General features: G+C 35.8%; 1 protein-coding gene across 6 annotated transcripts in view; it reads right to left on the bottom strand.

Annotated features, from left to right (window-relative positions):
* Nucleotides 1–23413, bottom strand: part of ADGRG6 (adhesion G protein-coupled receptor G6) — a 136962-nt gene that overhangs the window by 34478 nt on the left and 79071 nt on the right. For all 6 annotated transcript variants that reach the window (XM_067701919.1, XM_067701914.1, XM_067701916.1 and 3 more), the window contains 9 exons: nucleotides 18052–18137; nucleotides 14819–14871; nucleotides 13735–13797; nucleotides 10178–10320; nucleotides 7177–7288; nucleotides 5776–5840; nucleotides 4972–5182; nucleotides 3496–3667; nucleotides 1999–2139 (listed from right to left, as the gene is read on the bottom strand). In XM_067701919.1, the coding sequence (XP_067558020.1) occupies nucleotides 1999–2139; nucleotides 3496–3667; nucleotides 4972–5182; nucleotides 5776–5840; nucleotides 7177–7288; nucleotides 10178–10320; nucleotides 13735–13797; nucleotides 14819–14871; nucleotides 18052–18137 (1046 nt within the window). The remainder of the gene's footprint in view (nucleotides 1–1998; nucleotides 2140–3495; nucleotides 3668–4971; nucleotides 5183–5775; nucleotides 5841–7176; nucleotides 7289–10177; nucleotides 10321–13734; nucleotides 13798–14818; nucleotides 14872–18051; nucleotides 18138–23413) is intronic.

Here is a 23413-nt window from a genome sequence, read left to right on the forward strand (position 1 = left end):
CACTTAAAATCTGAAACAATGCAAACCCACAAATAATACACACTCATAAAAAGCTATGAAATCATTAGATCATTTCCCTATCCTAAAAAATAAATGAAGTTGTTTTCCTTTAGAGAAGTACCAAGGAAATGTGGTGTGAAAAATAAAAATCAATTCATCTTTCATGTCCATGACAACAATCTGAGTGTTTACTAACGTAAACCTAGATGTAATTCTACCGGATTAAAGCCCCACCAGAACTTTTACCATCTCTGGCTGCACACTTGCCGGCATCTGTAGCTTCCACTTCAAAGATAAGGATGTCAGGAAATCAAATCTGTGCTGCAAAATGACTGGGACCAGTAGACTGTTTCTCCAGCAAGACCATCGCCACTTTCTCCTTCCCTTTGTGTTTCCTGTTGAGCCTCCTGAATTTCTCTACAACAGCTTATAACTCAGCTGTTTTGAAATAATACAGGATTCCTTAAATGCTACCTAGCTCTCAGAATCCAGAATATAGCTTTTTATTACATTTGTGTGGTCTCTCTCAATAAAGTGGCTACGGCTTGGAGATACCCAGCCTTTCCTTTAAAAATACTCTTATGCTGTTCCCTGTGTGAGGGGAGTACCATAGAACCCTTACATTTTTTTCACTCTGCCATAAATTTACTTTAAAAACCAAACATATGTTTCCTAATAATGTCGCTGATTGGGAGATGCCAAAGGAGAAAGAAATGATCGCGTGAGAAGATGAGACTCAAAATGAAACTGTGACAGATTCTTACAAAGCTAAGACTTCTCCCAACTCCTCCGGCTGGGCTCCACCTCTCCTCTCAATGGCCCCCTCTCCCCCATTCACATCATCTAACACCTACTACATTTTTCGTATTATTATTATTATTATTATTATTTTGGCTGCATTGTACAGCATGCAGGATCTTAGTTCCCCAACCAGGGAAACCTCTGCCCCCTGCAGTGGAAGCGCAGAGTCTTAACCACTGGACGCCAGGGAAGTCCTCTTGCATTATTTTTAAAGGCGACATTGTTATAAGCCTCAGATAACTTTAACAAATGCAGTTTTACGTGTTTGTAGCTATTAAATCCTTCAGAGCAATTGCATGTAATTACATTCTTAATCTGCTCAAAATTTTTATATAGCTTGCTCTTAAAGCATTTGCTGATAACATTTTAAAATTTTTGAGTTAATGACTGTAAATGATTCCATGGTCCTCCTTTTACTTCCCTGTAGCCTCCTTTGCCATTCCTCTAAACATGACGTATGGCACAAGTCTTTTAAAAACATTTCTACTGGCTTTGAAACTTGCAGTTCTCTCTTACATAAGTCACACTGTTTGATATACACAGGTATCTTCAGTTTAATAGGTAACTTTTATTGAAAGGGCTCGGTGAAACTGCTCAGAACGGGTTGTACTTTCAAAGGCAACCAGAGGTCACCAGTGTTTGCTGGCAGGGGACTTTCTAGTATCTGGAAATGATGCCAATAAAAATGATAATATGTGCTCAGCACAATGCCACCCTACTCAGGGGATGTGGGAAGGCCAAAGGTCATTTGAAATACTAATGGGAAAACTGATTAAAGCCAAGAATGCTGCTCATTATGTAAACAGTGCTTCCTGCTGAATTAAAAAAAAAAAAAACTTTCCTTTGGCACACAATTTCTTTAACTCTGAAGATCTAAATTGCTGGAGAGCGTAAAATACTTAACAAAAGAAATAATAAATAATAACTTCTCCACAAATTCCATTTCTAATTGTATCATGCAAGTCTTAATCTGATTTATTTAAAAACCTTAAATGAACACATCCTATTAATAAGCATATAATTATCTAAAATAAAATATTTAAACAGTTATGTTAAAATTTTTCAGTTTTGAAAATACAGTAGATTAATTTTTCTATACCTCTTGATACATTTTCAAGAAATCTGAACTTTTATCTTTCCTTTTGAGCAATGAAACTCAATTTACGATTGAAAAATAATAATTTAATGAACTCTTACCTGGAAAAGTCCAGTTTTATTGAAGAAAGTAAACTGTGCTCTTTTAACTAATACAGAATCTTCTTCACTCAGGTTCTCAAGCAAGTTTGGAGGCAAAATTACAGAAGCCAGTGGATCCATTTGTCCACTCTCAAAATCCATCTGTCATACACACAGAGTATGTCAGTTGAGTAATCATATTTAAATTGCAGTAATAACTTTACTCCACAGGAGAGTAACTGCCAGCATCAACTTGGCCAGGATCAGGGCTCCCCTTTACCTCCGCCACAGTCACTGCCCTCAAGGCTGAATCCCTTACAGACAAAGGCCTGGATCTCATTCGCATTTTGCAAATGGGGCAAAATGGGATATGCACCGACATTAACTAAACACAAACTGAGAGATCTATAAATCAGTTGCCATTTTCAAGCATAAGAATTAGATTTACACTTAATAGACTTTGAGCTTTTCTCAAAACACACTACCAGAAAAATAACTACCAGGAAAAAGAAAAAAAAAAAAAGACGAGTTAATTTGTTTGCTGAGAATGAGTATCTTTGCATAGAGGAAGCAGCTGAAGTTTTCTGAACATTCTTGGGTACCATTTTTACTGAACCCACAGATCAGTCCAAAGAATGTTTTCCTGCAAATGGACTTGAAATGAGACGGAGGCTGACCACATTTTCACTCTTAAAATGTGAAATAGAATTACCCAAAAGAGGCTTTGGTCCAAAGTAGAAAAATAAGTTCTTCCTTATATTCAGATTTAAAAAAATATTCTATCTTGGTTTATCTCCACAGTTAAGAAGCGTTAAATGCCACTTATGTGTTCTCCCATGTCAAGGGCGATGCTTCAATCATTTCATTTGCCCACGTGGCTAACACTGTCTAGCACACAGTAGGAACTTGAAAATGATTTGCTGAAGTGTCACTTGAACATGTCAGGGAGGATCTCCATTAATCTGGCCCCAGATTTCGTGTTCAGCCTGCTTATCACTTGCCATTCCTAGCCTCTATACCATTGGTTCTCTAAGTACAATCCTCATACCAGCAGTACCAGCAATATCTGGGAACTTGTTAAAAGTGCAAATTTTGGAGATCCACTCAAGATCTACTAAATTAGAAGCTCTGGGGATGGGATCCAGCAATCTGTTTTGATAAGTCCTCCAGGTGATTATAATGTAGTTTGAGAACCACTGGCAAAGAGAATATACCATGCAGCTTCCCACCTTTGTGTCCTTAATAAACGTCTTCTGATTGAACAGCTCCCCATACCCCACTCTCAATAGGGTGGCACTCACTCATAATTTAATGCTTAGTTCCACTATCACCTCCTGTAGAGGGTAAACTGAAAGTATACCTCCTCTCTGCATCCACATGTCTTATGGTTACTACTGCTGTTAACCAAACTTCGGACTAGCCTTCCACCCCTGGAACTAAGATGTCGTTGCAGTAGCAACTAGCAGATGATCAGATTTTAATTCGTCGAATTAATTAAAGAAACCACTGGCTTATTACCTGGAAATATGATTCATTATTGCTTGGAAGACCAATGCTAAAATTTGAAATTTCATTGGTCTCTGGGGACACAGATGATACTCCAAGAGCCAAATTCCGAGTTGTGATATTCACATGCGATGTGCTATGTAGGTCAATCTTGAATGCCAATTCATCAATTGTTTTTAAAGCTCTAAAGAAATGACAAATAATACCACTGTTAAGTGACACATTTTAGGTACTTGCACACATGTGATATCCTGCAGGACAAAATACAAACCAAATAAAATTGTCCTTAAACTTTTTCATCTTAACATGAATACCCACAACATTCCCCCAAACCACAATAACATCAGTTAAAACACTGAATCGTGGTGATAAATTCATCCTCAAGAGAAATACATGCTTTAAGGAAAAGCAACAATTAAGTCATCCTAAACAAATATTCTGTTTTTCATCTGTTTTAGCCTTTCTTTCCTCATATGAAAAATACCCTTCCTACTTCATAACTGAGTGAGAATCAAAGGAGATAACATGATAAAAGTATTTTTTGAATTGCAAGGCCCTGTAAAAAAAGTTTGTAATTGTTATGTGCATAAGGTAAGTTAGGGAATACATTTTAACAAAGACAAAATTTTCGTCAAAGAAATTTGGTTGAAAGGAAGGAAACAGAAAAAATTAAATATCTTAATACTAACACGCTAACTGATATAGTTGGATACAAACTGAATTGTGTAAAAATAGGTATATTTCACCCTGCCCTAGGCATTTTCATTTCAGAAGTATAACAGTCACAGAGGTGTGGCAGTTTTGTGTCACAGTCTGTAGGATAGTGACCTACAGCGACCAAGTTATGCCTAAAACATGTGAGCTGACTGTTTGCTGTCTCCTTTGCAAGCAAAAAGAAGTCTCATAAATTTATATATATATACTAGTTTATATTTTGATTAACACCAGTTAACATTTTTCAGATGTAAACATTTTTCAGATGTAAAATGAAATACCAATTATGTCTTTTTTTTTTTTTTGCGGTACGTTGGCCTCTCACTGTTGTGGCCTCTCCCGTTGCGGAGCACAGGCTCTGGACGCGCAGGCTCAGCGGCCATGGCTCACAGGCCCAGCCGCTCCGCGGCATGTGGGATCTTCCCAGACTGGGGCACGAACCCGTGTCCCCTGCATCGGCAGGTGGACTCTCAACCACTGCGCCACCAGGGAAGCCCCCAATTATGTCTTTCTGGGACTATTTATATGATCTATCCAGATCGATAATCCCAATCAATTTGTAAATTATTTTCTCAGGAAAAAAAAAAAAACCAAAATCAAAAACAGAACTTTGAAGTTTATTCTGTGAATGATCTTGGGAAATATCAATGGATCGTCTAGAGATTTAAATTATGAAAGCTGGGCACCAAGCATTCAGATCTGTGAGAAATTGTATAACAACATGTGTATCCAATAAATTTTACTCTCCAGAAGAAAACAAACAAACAAACTTACTCAGAAGAAGACTCAAGCAAGTCTCTGTCTGGACTGGTTAAGATATTAGAAAATATATTCATTAAAGTTGAGCCAAGCGTTATATCAATGTTTTCTTCTTTATTTACAATCCTTTTGACCTGTTCTACGATGCTGGTGATATTGGCTGAGTTTAATGTCTGCCCATCACCAGTTAAATTTAAAATCTGATTGGCAACTTCATTTGCTTCACCTAAAAAATGGCAGAAGAACAACATAGAGTTTTACCTGTGTATTATGAGCATTTCCAAGAATCCAAAACATAGTATGGTATTTCACTTCATAGTAAAGTAGTAAATCAGTTTTCCTGTGTGTACCCCTTACCACAATTTTAACAGGACAACAGTATTTCGTTATACTCAGAAACTAATTTCTCTCTTTAGTAAGACACAAATTGTGGTTTTAAGCAACTTAGGTAAATAATTGGAGGGACCAATATTCACAAATGGTTCTAAGAGAGATACCCCCAGAATCACTAAATAAGTATATATTTGCTGCTTAAAAAAATACAGAACTATAAAACATTGATAGAAATTTTAATTTATATATTCTCTTCTCCAAAATTTTATGACTATGTTTAATCTCCTACAGAATGAATAGAACAGAAAGTCAGAATGAGGCAAAACGGTATTTTCTATCTTAAGTGAGTGAAGCAATCATTTGCTTAGCTTTTAATATTATAGTGGTATCACAGAACAGAAGAACATGTTTGAAGAGGATGAAAACCGTGAAGCTCGAGGTCATCTCATTTTGCCTTTGAGAAATGAAGACAAATCTCTCACTTACTTGAGCAATTGGAGATATCAGGAGGACCCCAGTAAGCTAGAGATGTGTTGGCAGGGTCATGGTGACTATAAAACAAACAAACAAAAAAGGTATTGTAAATATTTGGCATAAATGACACTATAGCTGACAAAATTGCTTAATAATAAGCTTTAGAATTTCCCTTAATATCTAGGTAAGTTTCATTTGAAGATAAGACTATAATACATTGACATAAAACTCATAGTAAAAGTTCTTATTGGAAAAAAAATCAGGTGCATGCATCAGGGAAAGAAAATACTAGCAACAGCCTATTGTAACCTAGGCTACGTCAGGTTACTAAGGTTAAAAGCAGAGTTGGTAACGTGGATCAAGTACTGCTTTAAGAACTTTCCAGATAAAATCTCATTTTTGATTTCACTTAACTCTGTAAAGCAGATTATAATCCACATTTTAGAGATGAAGAAATAGACTGAGCTAAATCAAGGAATTTTCCAAGGTCTCACAGCCAGGAAGAGGTAGAGCTACAATTCAAATCCATGTCCGCAGGGCTCTGAAGCCCCTTTCTTTCCTCTCCACCACGTGTCAAACCAAGCAGTGGGGGCAAAGTATTTCTATGTGGGCAGTTTCAGTGTATGAATTTCCCTGCAAGAAAACTCTAACTGAAGGAGGGTGGAGGGTGAGGAACTAGGTCTGACTTGTTATTCGGTGAATCCTCTGCAGTCAACCTGTCTGAGGTTTCCGTTCAATATTTAGGAAAAATCCACACCCTAACAGTCTCCACTAGCAGACTGCCCTAACCTGGATCTTGTCTTTATTCTCTTACTGTCTCTTTCCCCTTCCAACAATAACCACTCCAAAAAGTTAAAAAGACTCAGAATGTCAGATGTATGTTATGAGGCTGTGAGTTTGTTCATCCACACATAAGGTGCTTTGCTCTAGAACCACCCTCTGGTTTCCAAATTGCTCTGTCTTTCTTTGGAGAAGCCTAAATTAGCATGTTTCTTGGAGAGAGAAAAAAAAGGCTTTTCTTGGTAACCTACCTGTCTTGTCTTTACCTCACATGGATTTCACATACACAACAGAGATTCCCGCCCTTCTTTCCAATTAATATACCCTGCACGGGAACTACGGTGCAACACCTGTAACCCTGGGAAGGTAGGTTACATGGAATTTGCTGGCAAGAGTCAGGGACTTCCCAGGTGGCACAGTGGATAAGACTCCGCACTCCCAATGCATGAGGCCCAGTTTCGATCCCTGATCAGGGAACTAGATCCCACATGCATGCTGCAACTAAGAGTTCCCATGCCGCAATTAAGGAGCCTGCCTGCCGCAACTAAGGAGCCCACCTGCTGCAACTAAGACAAGGCACAACCAAATAAATAAATAAACTAAATAAATATTTAAAAAAAAAGAAAGTATTACCATGTCCGTGAAGCATAGAAGCCCGGCTTCCCTGGACAGGGAGCATTGTATACAGAAGGTTGGATGGCTGGCCATTTATAGCCTTTGGGGTCCTCATCATCATGACATATACCTATGTGAAAATACGAGAAATACTAACCTATTTTTTGAAATTAGAGGTACAAGATGAGAACAAGACAACAATGTTGGTAATTAGGTATTTATTCCATGCAATACTAAAATACTAGGTTTTTATGTTCAGAATTTGTAAAAGTTTAGAAGTTATGAAAAATAGAATTTAACTACATTACATATTTTAAATTACATGTTACAAAACTATCAAATAAAAAAACACACTTATGCAAGTATAAACATGAAACTTATAATATCATTCTAATGTAAATCATTAGTAGATAAAATTAGTAAAAGAGGTTTATTAAAAAAAACACACTACATAAAATGAAAACTGTCCTGAAAAATTCAAAATGTAATTTAATCTTTTTCAAAGGGGAAAGCCTATAAAACAGTGCCGCAATAGTGCTGTCACTGAGTTGCCAGCATATTTTATGGAAACATTTTCTAGCTGCTCTGAAAGCATATTTCACCTGGAAGTTTGCTGGGGGAATGACAAGAAGACACCTGTAGGCCACACATTGTACACACATGCCTTCATCTTCAAATCATCCCACCTGTTCTTTGAAAACTCTCCAGGAGAGTTTTATGACATAAATCACTCAGATTTTACACTTAAAAATATCAAAATAAAAGCACTATATCAACAGCAACAACAAAATCTCGTATTTCAGTACTGAAAAATAGTAAGTTACACTGACTACTGGGAACCAGTATTGTAGTCACCAACTGAACATTTAAATAACTTTCCCATTTATATTCTGAGTTTTTTTTCCAATTGGTGGAAATTTTTCTTCATAGACCCACTTGCAGAAGAACAATAAAGTATAGGATTTAAATTAAGTGGTATAAATTACTTGTCTAAGTAATTCCTCAGCCTCTGAGGACAGAGATAAGGTTGGTCCTCATGAGGCTCCTTTGCCACGTACAAACTACCATTCATCGAGCTCCTTCTCTGTGGAGACCCTTATGTGTGAAACAGCAGCGTTTGGACTCTGCTCATCCCCAAGAAGCTCTGTTTATTAAATAAGCAAGCATTTTCCCACAGAGGCTCAGAAACTGCTGTTGTTGATGACGATAATGATGATTTGCATTCTTTAACCTCAACGAGTTCCTTATACATCCATCCCTCAGTATTCTCGAGGGACTGGTTCCAAGAAACACCCCCCTCAACACACACACACACACACACACAAGATAACAAAATCCGAGGAAGCTCATGTCCCTTGTGTAAAATGGTGTAATATTTGCAATAACCTATGCACATCCTCCTGTATACTTTAAATCATCACTAGATATAATAACAAATACTGTGTAAAAGCTATGTAAATAGTTTTAAATATAATGTATATTTCAAGTTTTGATTTCTGGAACTTTCTGAATTTTTTCCCCCAAATATTTATTTTTTTTGTGTGTGTGGTACTCAGGCCTCTCACTGTTGTGGTCTCTCCCGTTGCAAAGCACAGGCTCCGGACGCGCAGGCTCAGCGGTCATGGCTCATGGGCCTAACTGCTCCATGGCATGTGGGATCTTCCCGGACCAGGGCACGAACCCGTGTCCCCTGCATCGGCAGGCGGACTCTCAACCACTGCACCACCAGGGAAGCCCCCCACCCCCAAATATTTTTGATCCAAGGTTGGTTGAATCTACAGATGCAGAACCCGTGGAAATGGGGGGCTGACTGTAACTGTGTATGTTGACAAATTAGAGATGGGTGGTTTCTCACAGAAGCAAAGATGCCTGCTTCTTTATTACATTGTGATTCTGGCCTCAGCCATAATCCTGCTCTTAGAGGCTGAGGAATAGCTGCTTCCCCCACTTCAACCTCCTGCATGTGTGTATAAGGAAATGTGTCAAAGTTTCCCTTTCTTTTGAGCTCTACTAATATACCTAATCAACTGTCATCATAACATTAGAATGATAACGTTATTTTTTGTTATCCATATTTTGATCATTTACTTTTCTAAAATATGCCCATCAAGCCTCATTTGTTTATTTATTCAGGTATTTAAGGGTTGGGGGATACGCTGGTTGCTGGGGGGAGGTAGGAAGTGAGGGTGTTAGAAAAATAAGATGTGTTCTCAAGCCAGGAGAAATTCCTGTTTAAAGAAAATGTATGAAGCTGTGGACACCTTGAAGTGGAGTCTCCAAGACAGTGATATCTATTCGTACATGATGATGTCAGAAAAGGCTTCATAGAAGAGGTGACTTTGGACTGTCCTTAATACTATATAGTTGATCATCAGGTGGGCAGTGAGAGGAGAGGAGAGAAGTGTGGGCAAAGACAGAGAAAAGAGCACTGCACGTTTGGGGAGGTGCTCGAAGCACCACACCTGTGGCTGGAGTTTAGGATGTGAATGGCATCCAGGTGAGAACTGAATCTAGGTCCAGGATAACTCCCAGATTTCTGGCCTATTCCAGCAAAGACGGTGGTATCTTTAATGGAGACAGAGAACATAAGAGAAGAGGATGTTTTATAACATGAAATAGTCTTTTATAAGATTTACGTCATTAGAGATCCCAAATGCACACACACACACACACACACACACACACACACACTCTTTATTCCTAAAGTTGAAGCCAATTCTGCTCAAGGTTATCTTGGCATTTTGCTCATATTCTTAGTATTTTCATAATAGGTTCCTAAAATAGGGTATAAACTGCCTCTTTCATTCCCTTGGATTCACAGGTATCAAGGTACTACCTTTTATGCTAACCTTGTCACCCATTTGTTAACAATGTCACCAATAGGATGAATTTCATCATCAGAAAAAAATAGCTTTAAATAAGCAAACACACAAAGGAAGAATATTTTTGTTGTTGTTTCAATTAAACCTGGATAGTAGTCACATAAAACACATATTATAAAAATATTAAAGGCACTTACCCAGTCGCCTCACGTTCACTCTGTGTAGCCTCAAGCCCTCATCCAGGGACTCATTATTTCTTAAGAGCTTCTGCTGAATGGTTCTTCCTTCTAAATCAGGATTGTTGGTAGCATTGTAAACTAGAAGGGCCAAAATCACCAACCTAGGAAAACAATTCCGATAGGATTGTTGGTGGTGCTATTGACCAGTTGGTTGTTTTTTGGGTGGAAAAATAGAACATTTGGATATGGTAGTAAGAGGGTGACCATAAAGTGCTGAAACTGAAGAAATATGCCAAGGCACTCAAAGACTTCTGCCACTGCACAAATTATAATGTTAAAAAAAATCTCAATATGAATAGATTGTATAAGATACTGCCTGTATCATCTACCATATCATCCCATTTCTTTTGAGAAATATTTTAAGTAATGTTTTACAGCATACATGCAAGAAAGGCCATATTTGTGGTTAATTCCACATTGTTTCTTTAAAGCAAAAAATAAAGTTTTTCAAGAAAAATTAGAATTTCAACTAATCTGACTAAACTTTTAACTTTTGAAATTATTAAGTGTTATTGTTTACAAATACATTACAATTTCTCCAGAATTGTGATAAATGATTTTCTATCTCCATGAAGTATTTACTAGTACTTTGTACACTGAAAAGTTACAAAATAAGTACTTGAAATTCACTCAGTGATTGGTCAGCATATCACTGAAGAAGTTTATAGACTGCCTGACCCTGCATGTCTTTAAAAAGAAAATATCTCTATGGGAAGCAGAGACATACCCTAAAAGTCCCACCAAAACTTTGGTTCTACTATTTGAAGTAATATAATTTTCTCTTCTATTGTAATCACAGCTGTGGTCAAGAGCAGAAATCAAAAGATGCCCAAGTGAACTCAGTAGAACTGTGTTACTATGAAGTCCTCAGTGGAGAGGCAGTAGCATATTTTATTTATGAAATTCTGTGGGTATCAGTATAAATGAAATAGAGTATTAACATATTTGTGATGCTTAAAAAAAGAAAAGTAAGTGAAATATTTGCTATTCAAGGTTAGGTGAAATTTAAAAGTGGCCCTATTTTTTCCCTAACTATCTGTGCTAATCTCAAGGACAACATACTTCACAATTCTCATAATTCACTCTGAAAAGCTATTTATCTCTAAAATCATTTACTGCTTAATGTTCATATATGAGTCATATTTTAGGATGAGACAAACATAGGTGTGAAATATAAGCTGAATTGTGATAGCTTAATAATTTGTTTAACGGCCTATTAAAAAAAAGTATCCCTTGATTAAATTATTGTTGGAAACTAACCTTTGCCACTCCAGTAACTGAGAACTTATAGTTGGGAATATGACCTTTCACTTCCTTTGAATATTGAGAACACAGTACAATGTGGATGGTACTGACCCAAATTCAGCAATTCAAGAATGACCGTGCGTTTTCACAGGTCTTATCTGTGTTGCTTTCCTCTCTCATCCTGGAAACTGAAACTATTTTATGGTTCTGTAAAGTCCAGTTCTATCTGTTGTTACTATCAATTGTTCTTTATTTGAATAAACCAGTCTCTGCAGCTTTGGTTTCCTGTCTGCCTAGGTAATAGAGTATGATAGCATTATCTAAAGCTAGGGTCTGTGTTAAGTGTAACAATCTGATTGAAAGAAAAGGTTGGGAAAAAAGCGTGTGTGAAGACTAGTAGATTGTTGTTTGGACAAAAACTATGAGAGACTATAAAAGTTCATCCATGAACAGAAAAGAAACAGCAAGCAGAAAGAAAGAAATGGAGGTAAAGCCAGTAAGAACAAATTTTAAAGCAATGCCGGAGTTCATACCAAAGAAAAACAAAATGTGTGGATTTTCCCATATACATTGTCTAAGTTCATTCTCCCTATAATTTTCTGTAAAATTACCCATTGGTTTGACAGACAGGAAACTGAGATTCCATGAACTTAAATGTTTTTTGAACAAGAGTTTCTAAGGTGCTGACATATATTCATGATGGCTGATTTTAGTATTGTCAGGCAGTAGAGGAATCACTTTAAGTGGGACTGCAGCATGGCAGCACAAAGTTAAAAATCCCCGCTTTTCATATTGGTTGGTTGACCTTGGGCAATTCACTGGGTCTTAGTTTTGTCACTGGTTGAAAGGGCAGGATGCTACCTGCCTTATCTATGTCAGGGAGTAATTGGGAGAGGGAATCCAATGAGCCAGTGAATATGACAGTGCTTGGAATCATAAAGTGCTGTGCAAATGTAAGGAGACACTGCGATGAAGCTTACAATGAGGATGAGGATGATGATTATGCTTCCAAGAAGCATTGGTTTAATATATTTATACTTCTGAGAAATATGTTATTTGGCTCTTCTTATAAAATTGCACTGTTAGAATCTGAGTTTGAGACCTCTGCAGAGGGTATACCATTGGAGATACCCTGAACTAGCACTGCCACAACTGCAAGACAAAGTGTCCAGCAAAGGGATCCAGATAATTGCTGGATCCATTATTCAAGGCTCAATATGATCTAGCAGTAAGGTTTGGAAAAAAGAAATTATTTGCCTAAATAGAGGAGAAAAGTCCTGTTACCATCAAGAATACAGTGTTAAAATACATTAAATACATTATTTGTTCTTTAGATCACAAAGGAAAAGGAACAATTCCAGAAAATAAAAAACAACTTTCCCTAACCAGGTGGCCCAATCCAGTCTGTTGAATACTTACAGAAATAAGTTTGAAATATAATCTTAAAGACGTGTTTTTCTAATGCCGAATAGAAAAAGAAAAAAAATAAGAAAACTCTCTAGTCAACTCTCATATGAAATTTTATTACTAGCTTCTCATAGTAAGAATGTACCACCTGAAAAGAGATGTATTCCGTCATTATAGTTGTAAATACATAATATTAATTCAGTCAATTGAAACCGAGTAAGAGATGTGAACTTTTGCTTTTCAACTAATATCTTTATTCTGTGGAGATGCAATATATTACCTGAACACAACTACATTTATTTCATGTAGGAGTTTACATTATTTTTTAAGAACAGTTGGCCTTTAAATGCCAACTATTACATATGGTGAACATATCCATTAAATTACCTGCCTGCATAAGTCATGACCTTGATATAAATTTAAAAATGAAGACTTCAGAAAATTAGCCAACGGCTTTGAATGCTGAAAATATTTCAGCATCTATCACCCATATTATTAGATGCTATTGTACATAAGTACCTTACTTGAAATAACACTATAATTATTTTCTTTCTTTGAAGGTCTCTGAAATTTCAAATAAGAGGTAATTGGTTATCATAAACTGGAAATACTAAAACTAACAAATGTTCTACTTCTGAATTATTTTTTATCAGATGTACATTTCTACCCAGTCTGCTATATTACAGTTTTAACTACAGGAAAAAAAAAGAAGACTGTCCACTAGAGATAAAGACATAATTTAAATGTGCCACTGGATTGAAATGTTTCTCTCCTACTGCACTGATTTCATTTCTCTACCAGACAGTCAAAGCAGAGAGCAAGAGAAAGATGTTACATTTTCTGCAAGACGTTGCCAGCGTTACCTTTGATCATTCACAATGCTTCTCCTCACTTTAATCTTGTCCTCTCCAGTGCTCAGGTGAAAACTAAAAATACAAATAAGTACATTCATTATCAGCTTCATCTGCTGCACGATCAACAACAAAATTTGAGGACGTGAGAGAAAGAGGCAGAAAGGACATTCTAAGTCAGTGTTTGCAAATGTGTGTTCTGAGGTCCTAGTTCTTTCATATGCCTGAGACGAAACAGCTCCATGGTCAAATAAAGCTTGACAGCTACGTGCCTGCTCTCTCTCTCTCTAAGATTCATGATGCATATCAGTACACGAAAGAACCTGAGATGCTTGGATATACAGAAACTTGCTTCAGTTTGTTTAATAATTTAGCTCCTGAACTAATTTGACTTTTTGATCCCTTTTTCTGTGTTATTACATCTCTTAGGTTCACAGAAAACATGTTTAGGGTTCATCAAATACACTTTAGAAACTAATTTAAGTATAAAACTGTAAAAACAAGGTGCAGAGGAAGACAGGTGAATGACAATATCTGCTAGAGATTCAGTGGAGTGTTTAAATAGAAGATTAGTGAAAGATAATTTTGAAAGGCCAAGTTGCAATCAGACTGTAGATGTCTTATCTTGTAGAAAAATCGTCTCCAAACTGGGGTGCATGCAACCCAGGGGGTGCTCTAGATGATCTACTGGGGTTTGAGAAGCAAGTAACAGAACTTCCATTTATATTTAATTATCCTCTCAGTTTATGATACATTATAACATAATATATTGGTTAAGTAATATACACACATGCATATATACAATTTATTTAAAATCATAAATATATTTTGGAAGTACAAACTACATTTTAAAAAATGATTGGGATCTACAATCAAAATTTTTAAAACCATTGCTGCATCATTGAAGCTTTTTGTGCAAAGAAATGATATAATATAGAGTTGTTTTAGAAAGATTATGAATATGGTGTGTGTGTATGTCTGTACTTACATGTATGTGTGTGCAGGAATAACCAGAGAGAGGGGGGGAGAGAGAGAGGGAGACAGAAGTATTAAATTAGACACTACTTTTTATTTCTCAATTTATTCTATCATTTACCTGATATTAACCACATAAACAGTATAGTTCCAATTCTGGAAGGTTGAATTGAGCTGAAAATACAATAGAAAAGGATAAGTTTGAGTAATACTTTTAAATAATTTTTTAAAAAACTTAAATCCAGTTTCTTCTCTCCCATAAAGTGTTACTGAAATAAGACCCTGGGAAAATTCCGAAGAGCTAGAGCAGTGAAAGAAAGTACAGATAACAGTTACTAGATCACTGTATGCCAAGAACCTTACAAATGTTATTTCCTTCATTCTCACAACAACTAATGAGATAGGTATTATCTGCACTGTCCTCCCACCCACTACACAAAGAAACTGAGCTTCACAGAGACGAAATAACTTGACCAAGCTGCAACTAAGAAGTAGCAGATCCCAGATTGGAACCCAAGTCTTGTCTGTCTGCAAACACTATACGTTCGTCTCCAGCCCCTATTATAAAGGGCTTTCTCTGTAATGGGCCTTCAAATTAGCTGTAACACTGAAAACTTAGCTGCAATAGGGTACACAGGGAAGATGAGCACAATACACACCTTCCATACTCTTCATTCAACAATCACTGAAATGCATTAACATGTTTTTCTAGCAATTACCATGTCAGAAGAATATTAGTAGTAAGAAAAATTATAAGTTAACAATATAAACCTTTAAAAAAACAAAAAAGTTCAACATTATGGGGAACTGTGTTATAATTGTTATGTGGTCATTTAAAAATTTTTATGGGTCTCAGCACCAGACTTTTTAATGAAGCAATGGATTCCTCTCAGTATAAATAAAAACCTCCCATATGCATTGTCTAACACAATCACAGACCACCATTTCTTTACTGACACTAAATTCTCTTACTTATATATCTCCTCCAAAGAGTTTTTTAGGTCTTGTTTCATACACACGTTTAGCCTTCCTTGTAAGCATTTTTAAAATGAATGTAAATTCTAGGAAATTCTGGCAAGAAGTATTAAATTATTTTTAAATTATAAATAGTAATAATATGAAACAGTATGAAATAGTAATAATATGAAACAATAATATGAAATAGTAATAATATGAAATATATTTTCCTGTTTCCAAACACCTGCTCTGGTATCTTACACCTTAAGGGAAAAGTGTCCATTAAAGTTTAGCTTCAGATAAAAATGATGTTATGTTGAAAACCATGCATGAAATAAATATAAATGTAAAATTATACCTTGTCTAAAGCACAAACTTTCCAATGAATGCTAATTTACAGAATTAATAATATTAGAAGTGGTTCCTTTGAGAATAAAAATAAAGAATTTTATATTTTGACTAACACAGCATTGTAAATCAACTGTACTTCAATAAAATAAATTTAAAAAATAGAAGTTTTATCTTTTGAAAACATTCTGACTTTAAAAAAGCAGAGAGAAGAATGCTGGAAAGAAAACAAGATGCAAGATTATACTCATTCAGTAAAGCCCTTTCTTGCCTTTAAAAATAAGACTATGTTTTCCTACCATTCTTCAAATATCTATCTATATCAATATCTATCTACATATAAACATATATATGTATGTATAAAGTATTATCACCACTACCTCTTATTGTATGGTTTAACTTTCTTTTCCTACCAAGGACACACTTATTAGACAGCTACCATGTACGAAAACCCATTTTTCTTACTTCAGAATGTATACCCAAATGACAAATGACTTTTTTCACAAAAATTGTCTGAACTGTAGTAGTACATAAAAACAGTACATGGTCTCACAGTATGCTGTAGATAGGAAATAAAATAATAGAAAAAATAGAAACCTATGGAAAGTTAAATTTTTGATATTATTATAGAGAAGAAGAAAATTTTTTTAACCCTTAGGCTGTATTTGTAAGAAAAATAAGAAAATAAAATGCTTAGGGTTTTTTTAACTGGAAATTACCAAAATTTTAACCAATAGAATGCTGGTTAAATAAATTATAACCCAAATATCCATCAGCAGAAAACTTGTTAAATAAATGACTAGAGAGCCACATAATGGAATATTGTACCCTGTTTTTTTAAAAAACGATAAGGACGGTCTCTGTGTACTGATACTGCAAATCTGGCAATAACAAAAATAAGTACAGTGTGGAATGGTGTGTGCAATATGCTACTTTTAATATAAAAAGGAAAAAAAAAGGATGTATAGTCATTTTCTTTTACAGTCACAAACAAATTCTTGAAAAACCCAAGAAAAACTAACAGTGATTTCTATGCAGACAGGTTGGCCTCCAGGCAGATGAGTGTCAAGGATGGTGAAAGATATTCATGATATATCTTTTTATATTTAGTGGTTTTTGAATCAAACACTCAATTAAATAAAAAAATAAGAAATGTATTTTTAAAAACAGTGCTGAACAAATGAATGAATTCACTGCTTGTTCCAGCCAACACCTGAAGATAGGGCCCATCTCCCAGTCTCTGTGGGAGAATAGGAGCCTAACTTCGATAGGCACCAGTTAGCAACCCCAGAAGGGCTTCTTATGGACCAACCACCCCTCCCACTTTTTTGTAATTTTTCACTTTCCTGACTCTGTTCAAGTCCCTACCATTCCTCCTCCCTCCACCCTCACTGTTCCTTTAAAACCCCCAGTCACCTCTGCACAAATCAGAATGGGGCTCAGCACGTTCTCCTACTGTCAGTGGTTACTGAATAAAACCTGCTTTCACTGCTTTAAAAAAAACAGAACAGGGCTTCCCTGGTGGCGCAGTGGTTGAGAGTCCGCCTGCCGATGCAGGGGACACAGGTTCGTGCCCCAGTCCGGGAAGATCCCACATGCCGCGGAGCGGCTGGGTCTGTGAGCCATGGCCGCTGAACCTGTGCGTCCGGAGCCTGTCCTCCGCAACGGGAGAGGCCACAACAGAGAGAGGCCCGCACACCGCAAAATAAAATAAAATAAAAAATAAATAAATAAAACAGAACAAAAACAAAGTGCTGAAAATGTATGGATATAACAGTAAATAAACATACCTCTCAAAACACTTTTCCATTTGTGAGGCACCTTTCTTATTTGACATAATAGTCTATTAGGCTCTTTCTTGTCATTCAAATGTATCTCTCTTTCTATTCAAAAGTGCAATATCTCACTTACATATCTATACATACATTTATAATGAATAGTATCTATGTTTCAGTATGATCTGTGGATTCAGTTAGACAGTAGAGTCTTTTCCAGATTTCCAGAGATTAAAGTCTTAAAGCCAATGAAGAAATTTTACAATTCACTTACCCATTCGGCCACCTTGCTCTGTACTTTTACCTCGGGGTGATGAAGGATGTTTTGAATCTCTATGAAAATTCTATAAATAATTCCATCTGTCCATTGGAAATAAGATTTAGTCCATTAATTATATTTTACAGTCATATACTTATCAACTTACACTTACAAGGACATGATTTCATCAACTTAAAAGAAACGCCTTCTACATAGGTACAGAAAATTTACAAGATATTTTAACTTCATTCTCATTGACCTTCGCAACTTTTTAGAAATAGTTATCATTTAGTTTACTCTTATGAAGTCATTGCTTCTAAATTATCACCTGCATATGTTTCTTCATATTTTTTAATTCTATAGAATTCTATCTCCTGTATGTAAAATGGTGATTTTTCAGGTACAATTTCATTTGTTGTAACAAAAAATTATCCTTTTTTTCTATATTACGAAGAATGATAGTTTGGAATGTGAAAACTTGAGTAAGATGATGGGCAGAACTTAATTTGGAAAAGAACAGGCATCACATATTTTTGGCCCACAGTCCCTTATCCTCTCTGTCCTCTTTCCCCTCTTCACTAAAGCAATTACTTCCATTAAGTTATTGGGTTGTATTTCACCAGATTTTTTATCAAAATTCTATAAATGTAGTCATTTGTATCAAGTAAAGGGGGAAAAAAGAAAGAATATTTGCAGATGGAATTTTAACTGGACTCACTTGCTTTTAAAAGAAAATCCTATGTCAGAAGGAGGTTCAGCTTTTTTTGGGGGGTGGCAGGGTGCAATCTTTAATGTAGTCTGCCATATATATATATTTTAAAAATGAAAATCAAACTGACCAGCCAGGGTTTGCTAAATCTCTCTATGTGTGTTATAGGGTACCTTACTAAAAGTAGCTAATGAGAAAAAAAATCTTTTTAAAAATGGTAGGTTATATACAGAAAAAAATATTGATTCTTCATTATTGTCAATCAATCATCTACCTTCATGCTTACAAACATGAGAAAAATATGCATAGAAAATGCAAAAGTATATAATTAAAACAATGGGAAATAGATTTAATGAAGATTTGGGGGAGGCAGTAGATAAAAGTACAAAAGTATGCCTCTGGGAACTCCCAAATCTACCAAAATGCAAATTCCAGTCATACTCCTAAAGGAATGTTTTTCCACTACAGGGGTCAGAAACTCATGCTAAAATAAATTGCCGCTCCCAGGTATAATAATATAAATCTATGAAATTGGTACAAGTCCAAGGATATTTAGTTTAATTTATGCATACTATTATTCCAGCTTCTAAAACTCTTCAGGTATTTTAATGATCCTGACCTCAGCGTCCTTTAAAAAATATTCTGAATGAAAAATAATTCCAGGAGTATATTTAAAATAAATGATAATAATTCAGACCAAAAAACAAAAAAAAAAACCTTTTTACACTGTAGCTCTCATCATATCAAACCATGGACATTCTGAATGAACGAGAGGAAATTCAAGTTGCAGAAGTCCAGGATTCTATATTGATGTCAGGATCTGAGGGCTATTTTGGGCATGTTCCCCGGTGCCAATAAAGTGAGTGACAAGCTACCACTAGATGGAGACCTAAAGCATGTGTTTATGTTAGGAGCTGTATTCCTTCCCTCTCAGGAGAATCCTGCAAAATACTAAAAATCAGTATTTTTAATCATTCACATTTCTGAAATTTTATGGAAGCATCCAAACGCTTAAGATGTTTTTCTTTAAATTTAAAATATTTCCACACTTTTTTCCCAATTCAGTTTTTATAAATAAGAAAGACATTACATATCAGAGTCAGCCTAAATCAGTTTATAAATATATGACTCTCTCTAGAGTCACACTGCTTATGCTAAATAAAATATGTGAATACACCAGAGAACCTACTCCTAAGTGTTAGAGATTCTCCGGTTCTGTGGATCGTTTTCCAGTAGTCTCTCTTCAGAAGCCTCAGAATGAGGTATATATATATATATTTATATATATATATATATATTTAGCAAAAATTATTCAATAGTGTCTACTGGTTACACTTATTTAAACTTTTTGGGTAACGTAGTCAACAAGTAATCCTAGGAAATGTCCAAGAATGAACTGTCAAAGCAAGATAAAATGTCCACTGGAGGGGACATTTTGGACCGCAGTGAAATAATTCTCTCAAGCATTGACATTACAGAGAACGCACAACTAAGATACACTGATGCAGGCTTTTCCCTGTCCTCCTGGTAGTCAAGTTGCCTTCTCCTATAGATGTAACAACTCACATTGTGTCTCAGTAGAAAAGCTATTCACAAATCTTCATATGTTCCAGACACTTCAAAAGATGTATTGTCCTAATAATGACATCCAAGCCTGAAGAATTTGTGATAGACTTTTTTCCAATTAGATAACTCGTCCAGCCTCACAAAACTTCAAAGTAGAAACCATTGCTTGCCATAACAGATGTGGTATCAAAACATGTTCCTGTCTGTAGATCTTTCTCCAATTATCTTTCCCCTTTTTTATCTTCTTAACACTCTCCTGAGAGTTTCTTAAAAGATATAGAAATGACAGACACTACTTCATTCTCCATTCAAGGGTATGAAATATAGGTTTGAAAAGGTAGGCTTTAAAATGTACATTTGAAAAGATAAATGTTAAAGTATAAACCAAATGTTATTTTAGATTCAAGATTATTTCTTTGAACTGGTGATGTGGCAATTATAGTATGACAGTGGCATTTATAATATGACTGGAGTCCTGTTCATCCTACACACATGATTTCTTTAAGATCCTTGGCCTATAAAGCTAGATTGATTGTTGGGTGCACACAAATATCCTGAGAGTGAATTTTTTTGAGTAGTCAAACGTATGGGAGGAACTAGAAGCAATGATACAATTTGCACTTGTAAGTTAGGTTTTTAGAACAATAATAAGGACTAACAAAGTTAGTTCCTTACTTGGATGGCTTGTGCTAACCTCACAGAAGTCTAATATTCAGCAGCAGGACAGTGATGTTTCAAGCATAGAACATATGATTTGGAATGGAAACAATGATTAGTCCAAGAGCTTTTCTTGGGAATGTAATGCAGAAGGTACTAAGGTTATTTGTAGGAATACCTAGATTATCTCTCATATACTGAAATATGTGTTTATGAAAAGTAGCTTAGAAGATAAGATTTTCTTAGTATATAATCTGAAGTATCAGATAAAAATCCTATTGAAAAATAACAAAAAGAACTTTACACAGGGGGATAGGAACATTTTACAAAAGCCAGGAAGATAAATTTGATTGATATACTGAAAAAATATGTCTGATTGCCAAACAATCTCAATCCCTCTCCCTCTGACACCAGCATATCATGATTGACGAACTCAGTAAATCTCTTTAATAGTCCAGAGTTTAAAGGACTAGATAAGGTAAATAACAGATTTGATAGCTGTATATCTTTCTTACAGTGAACAAAACAGGGTTCCCTAATATATCAGATCGTAGGCCTGAGAATGTTTATTACATCAGTTTCCCAAGGAGTAAGAAAAATATATTTGAAACTGTTGACAGTATGTGAATAAGCTTAGATAGTCTAGGACATGACACTAAATCCCATTTATTCACAAGGTAAACAAGTAATTCTCTTTTCAATTATTTCAAATTTGACTATACCAAAGAAAAAACATCTTAATTACAGTGTGTCTCTAACCCTTTGTTACCCTCTCTTTTTAAAAAGATAATGAAGGCTTTAGGTGCTGAGATGTGAGAAGGCAATAGGATATAGAGAGAATTCAACAGCATTGTTTTCATTACATTTATTTTCACTTTTCACTTCTATTTTAAAACAAGTAGTACTGGTTTCATTTTACAACAGTGATATTAATTTATTTATATGAATATAAACGTTTAAGTAAAAAAGTGAGTCAATTTAGGGGGAAAAACTATTAAATAAATAGTAGAGGTGGTTCAAGGATGTGGTAAAATTGTTCAGATGGTACATCAATTTGAGTACACCATTCTGAGACTTGCTACTACATGACTTTCAAATATTTTTAAATATTTTTAAGTGCTAGGATTACATTTTTATCAAGAATGACCTGAATTAGATTTTTTTTTCTTTAAAGTGGCTAAGTCAAACCATTTTAACTGATTCTAACATTTGCTTGCTTTGTTGAAACTCCAGTGAAGGTTATGACGCAGAGAGAGATGGACTGAACAAGGCTCTCTTCAAGAATGTCAGAAATGACATGATTGAGTGAATACAGCTCCACTCCACCAAGTCAAGGACTCTGAAGCATCATGTAAACGTTCTTGGGCAGCAGAGGATGTGCCAGTCCTAGAGGGAGAATGCCACAGAGGCTCTTTGTATGTTCATACAAAGGGTGAAATACTTAGTCAGAATTATAATATTCCCATCTACTGGCTGGGGCCCATGTGAAATATGCACTGGAAATTTCAGCTGCTGTTGCTTTCTTGGGGATTGTTGGAATTTTTGCTCCATCATAAATCTCCTTGGTGTAACTACCAGAATAACCATGAACACTTCCCTGAATCGATGTCTTTATATCCCTAATGAAATTTATATCTACGTTTCATGTAAAATATTCCGTACTTCCAATTTAAATGTCCTTAAATGTACAGGAAGTTGATGTAACCCCCAAAGCCGAAAGAAAAAATGAACTATGTGGGTTTCTTTTCTCTGGGTTTTGGTCCCTGGTGATATATTACAGATGTCTTGGCCTTGCAAGTTAAATGATTGGGGTTGAGAAAATTCCTTTGTTTCTTTTTTTTAATTTATTTAATTTATTTATTTTTGGCTGCTTTGGGTCTTCATTGCTGCCTGTGGGCTTTCTCCAGTTGCAGCGAGCGGGGGTTACTCTTTGCTGTGGTGTGTGGGCTTCTCATTGTGGTGGCTTCTCTTGTTGTGGAGCACAGGCTCTAGGGACATGGGCTTTAGTAATTGTGGCACTCAGGCTCAGTAGTTGTGGCTCGCGGGCCCTAGAGTGCAGGTTCTGTAGCTGTGGCACACAGGCTTAGTTGCTCCGCGACTTGTGGGATCTTTCCGGACCCGGGCTCGAACCCGTGTCCCCTGCATTGGCAGGTGGATTCTTAACCACTGCACCACCAGGGAAGCCCCCTCCTTTGTTTCTAATACCTCATATTTGAGAATACTACTGTGTTTGAAGCAATGGTGTGGTCACCTGATTGGAATTTCTCTTTTTTAGAAGAAACTGAAATCACTTACACTGAATTACCAGAAGGCTATGCGTTGTAGTTAATATAGGTAGCAGATTAAATAATAACTCAATTCACCTGGCATTTCTCCAGTTCATTCCTTATCTTATGTGACTGCTATATTTGCAAGTTACAAATAATATAAACAAAAACATGTATA

Source organism: Pseudorca crassidens, chromosome 13, assembly GCF_039906515.1.
Source record: "Pseudorca crassidens isolate mPseCra1 chromosome 13, mPseCra1.hap1, whole genome shotgun sequence".
Taxonomy (NCBI): domain Eukaryota; kingdom Metazoa; phylum Chordata; class Mammalia; order Artiodactyla; family Delphinidae; genus Pseudorca; species Pseudorca crassidens.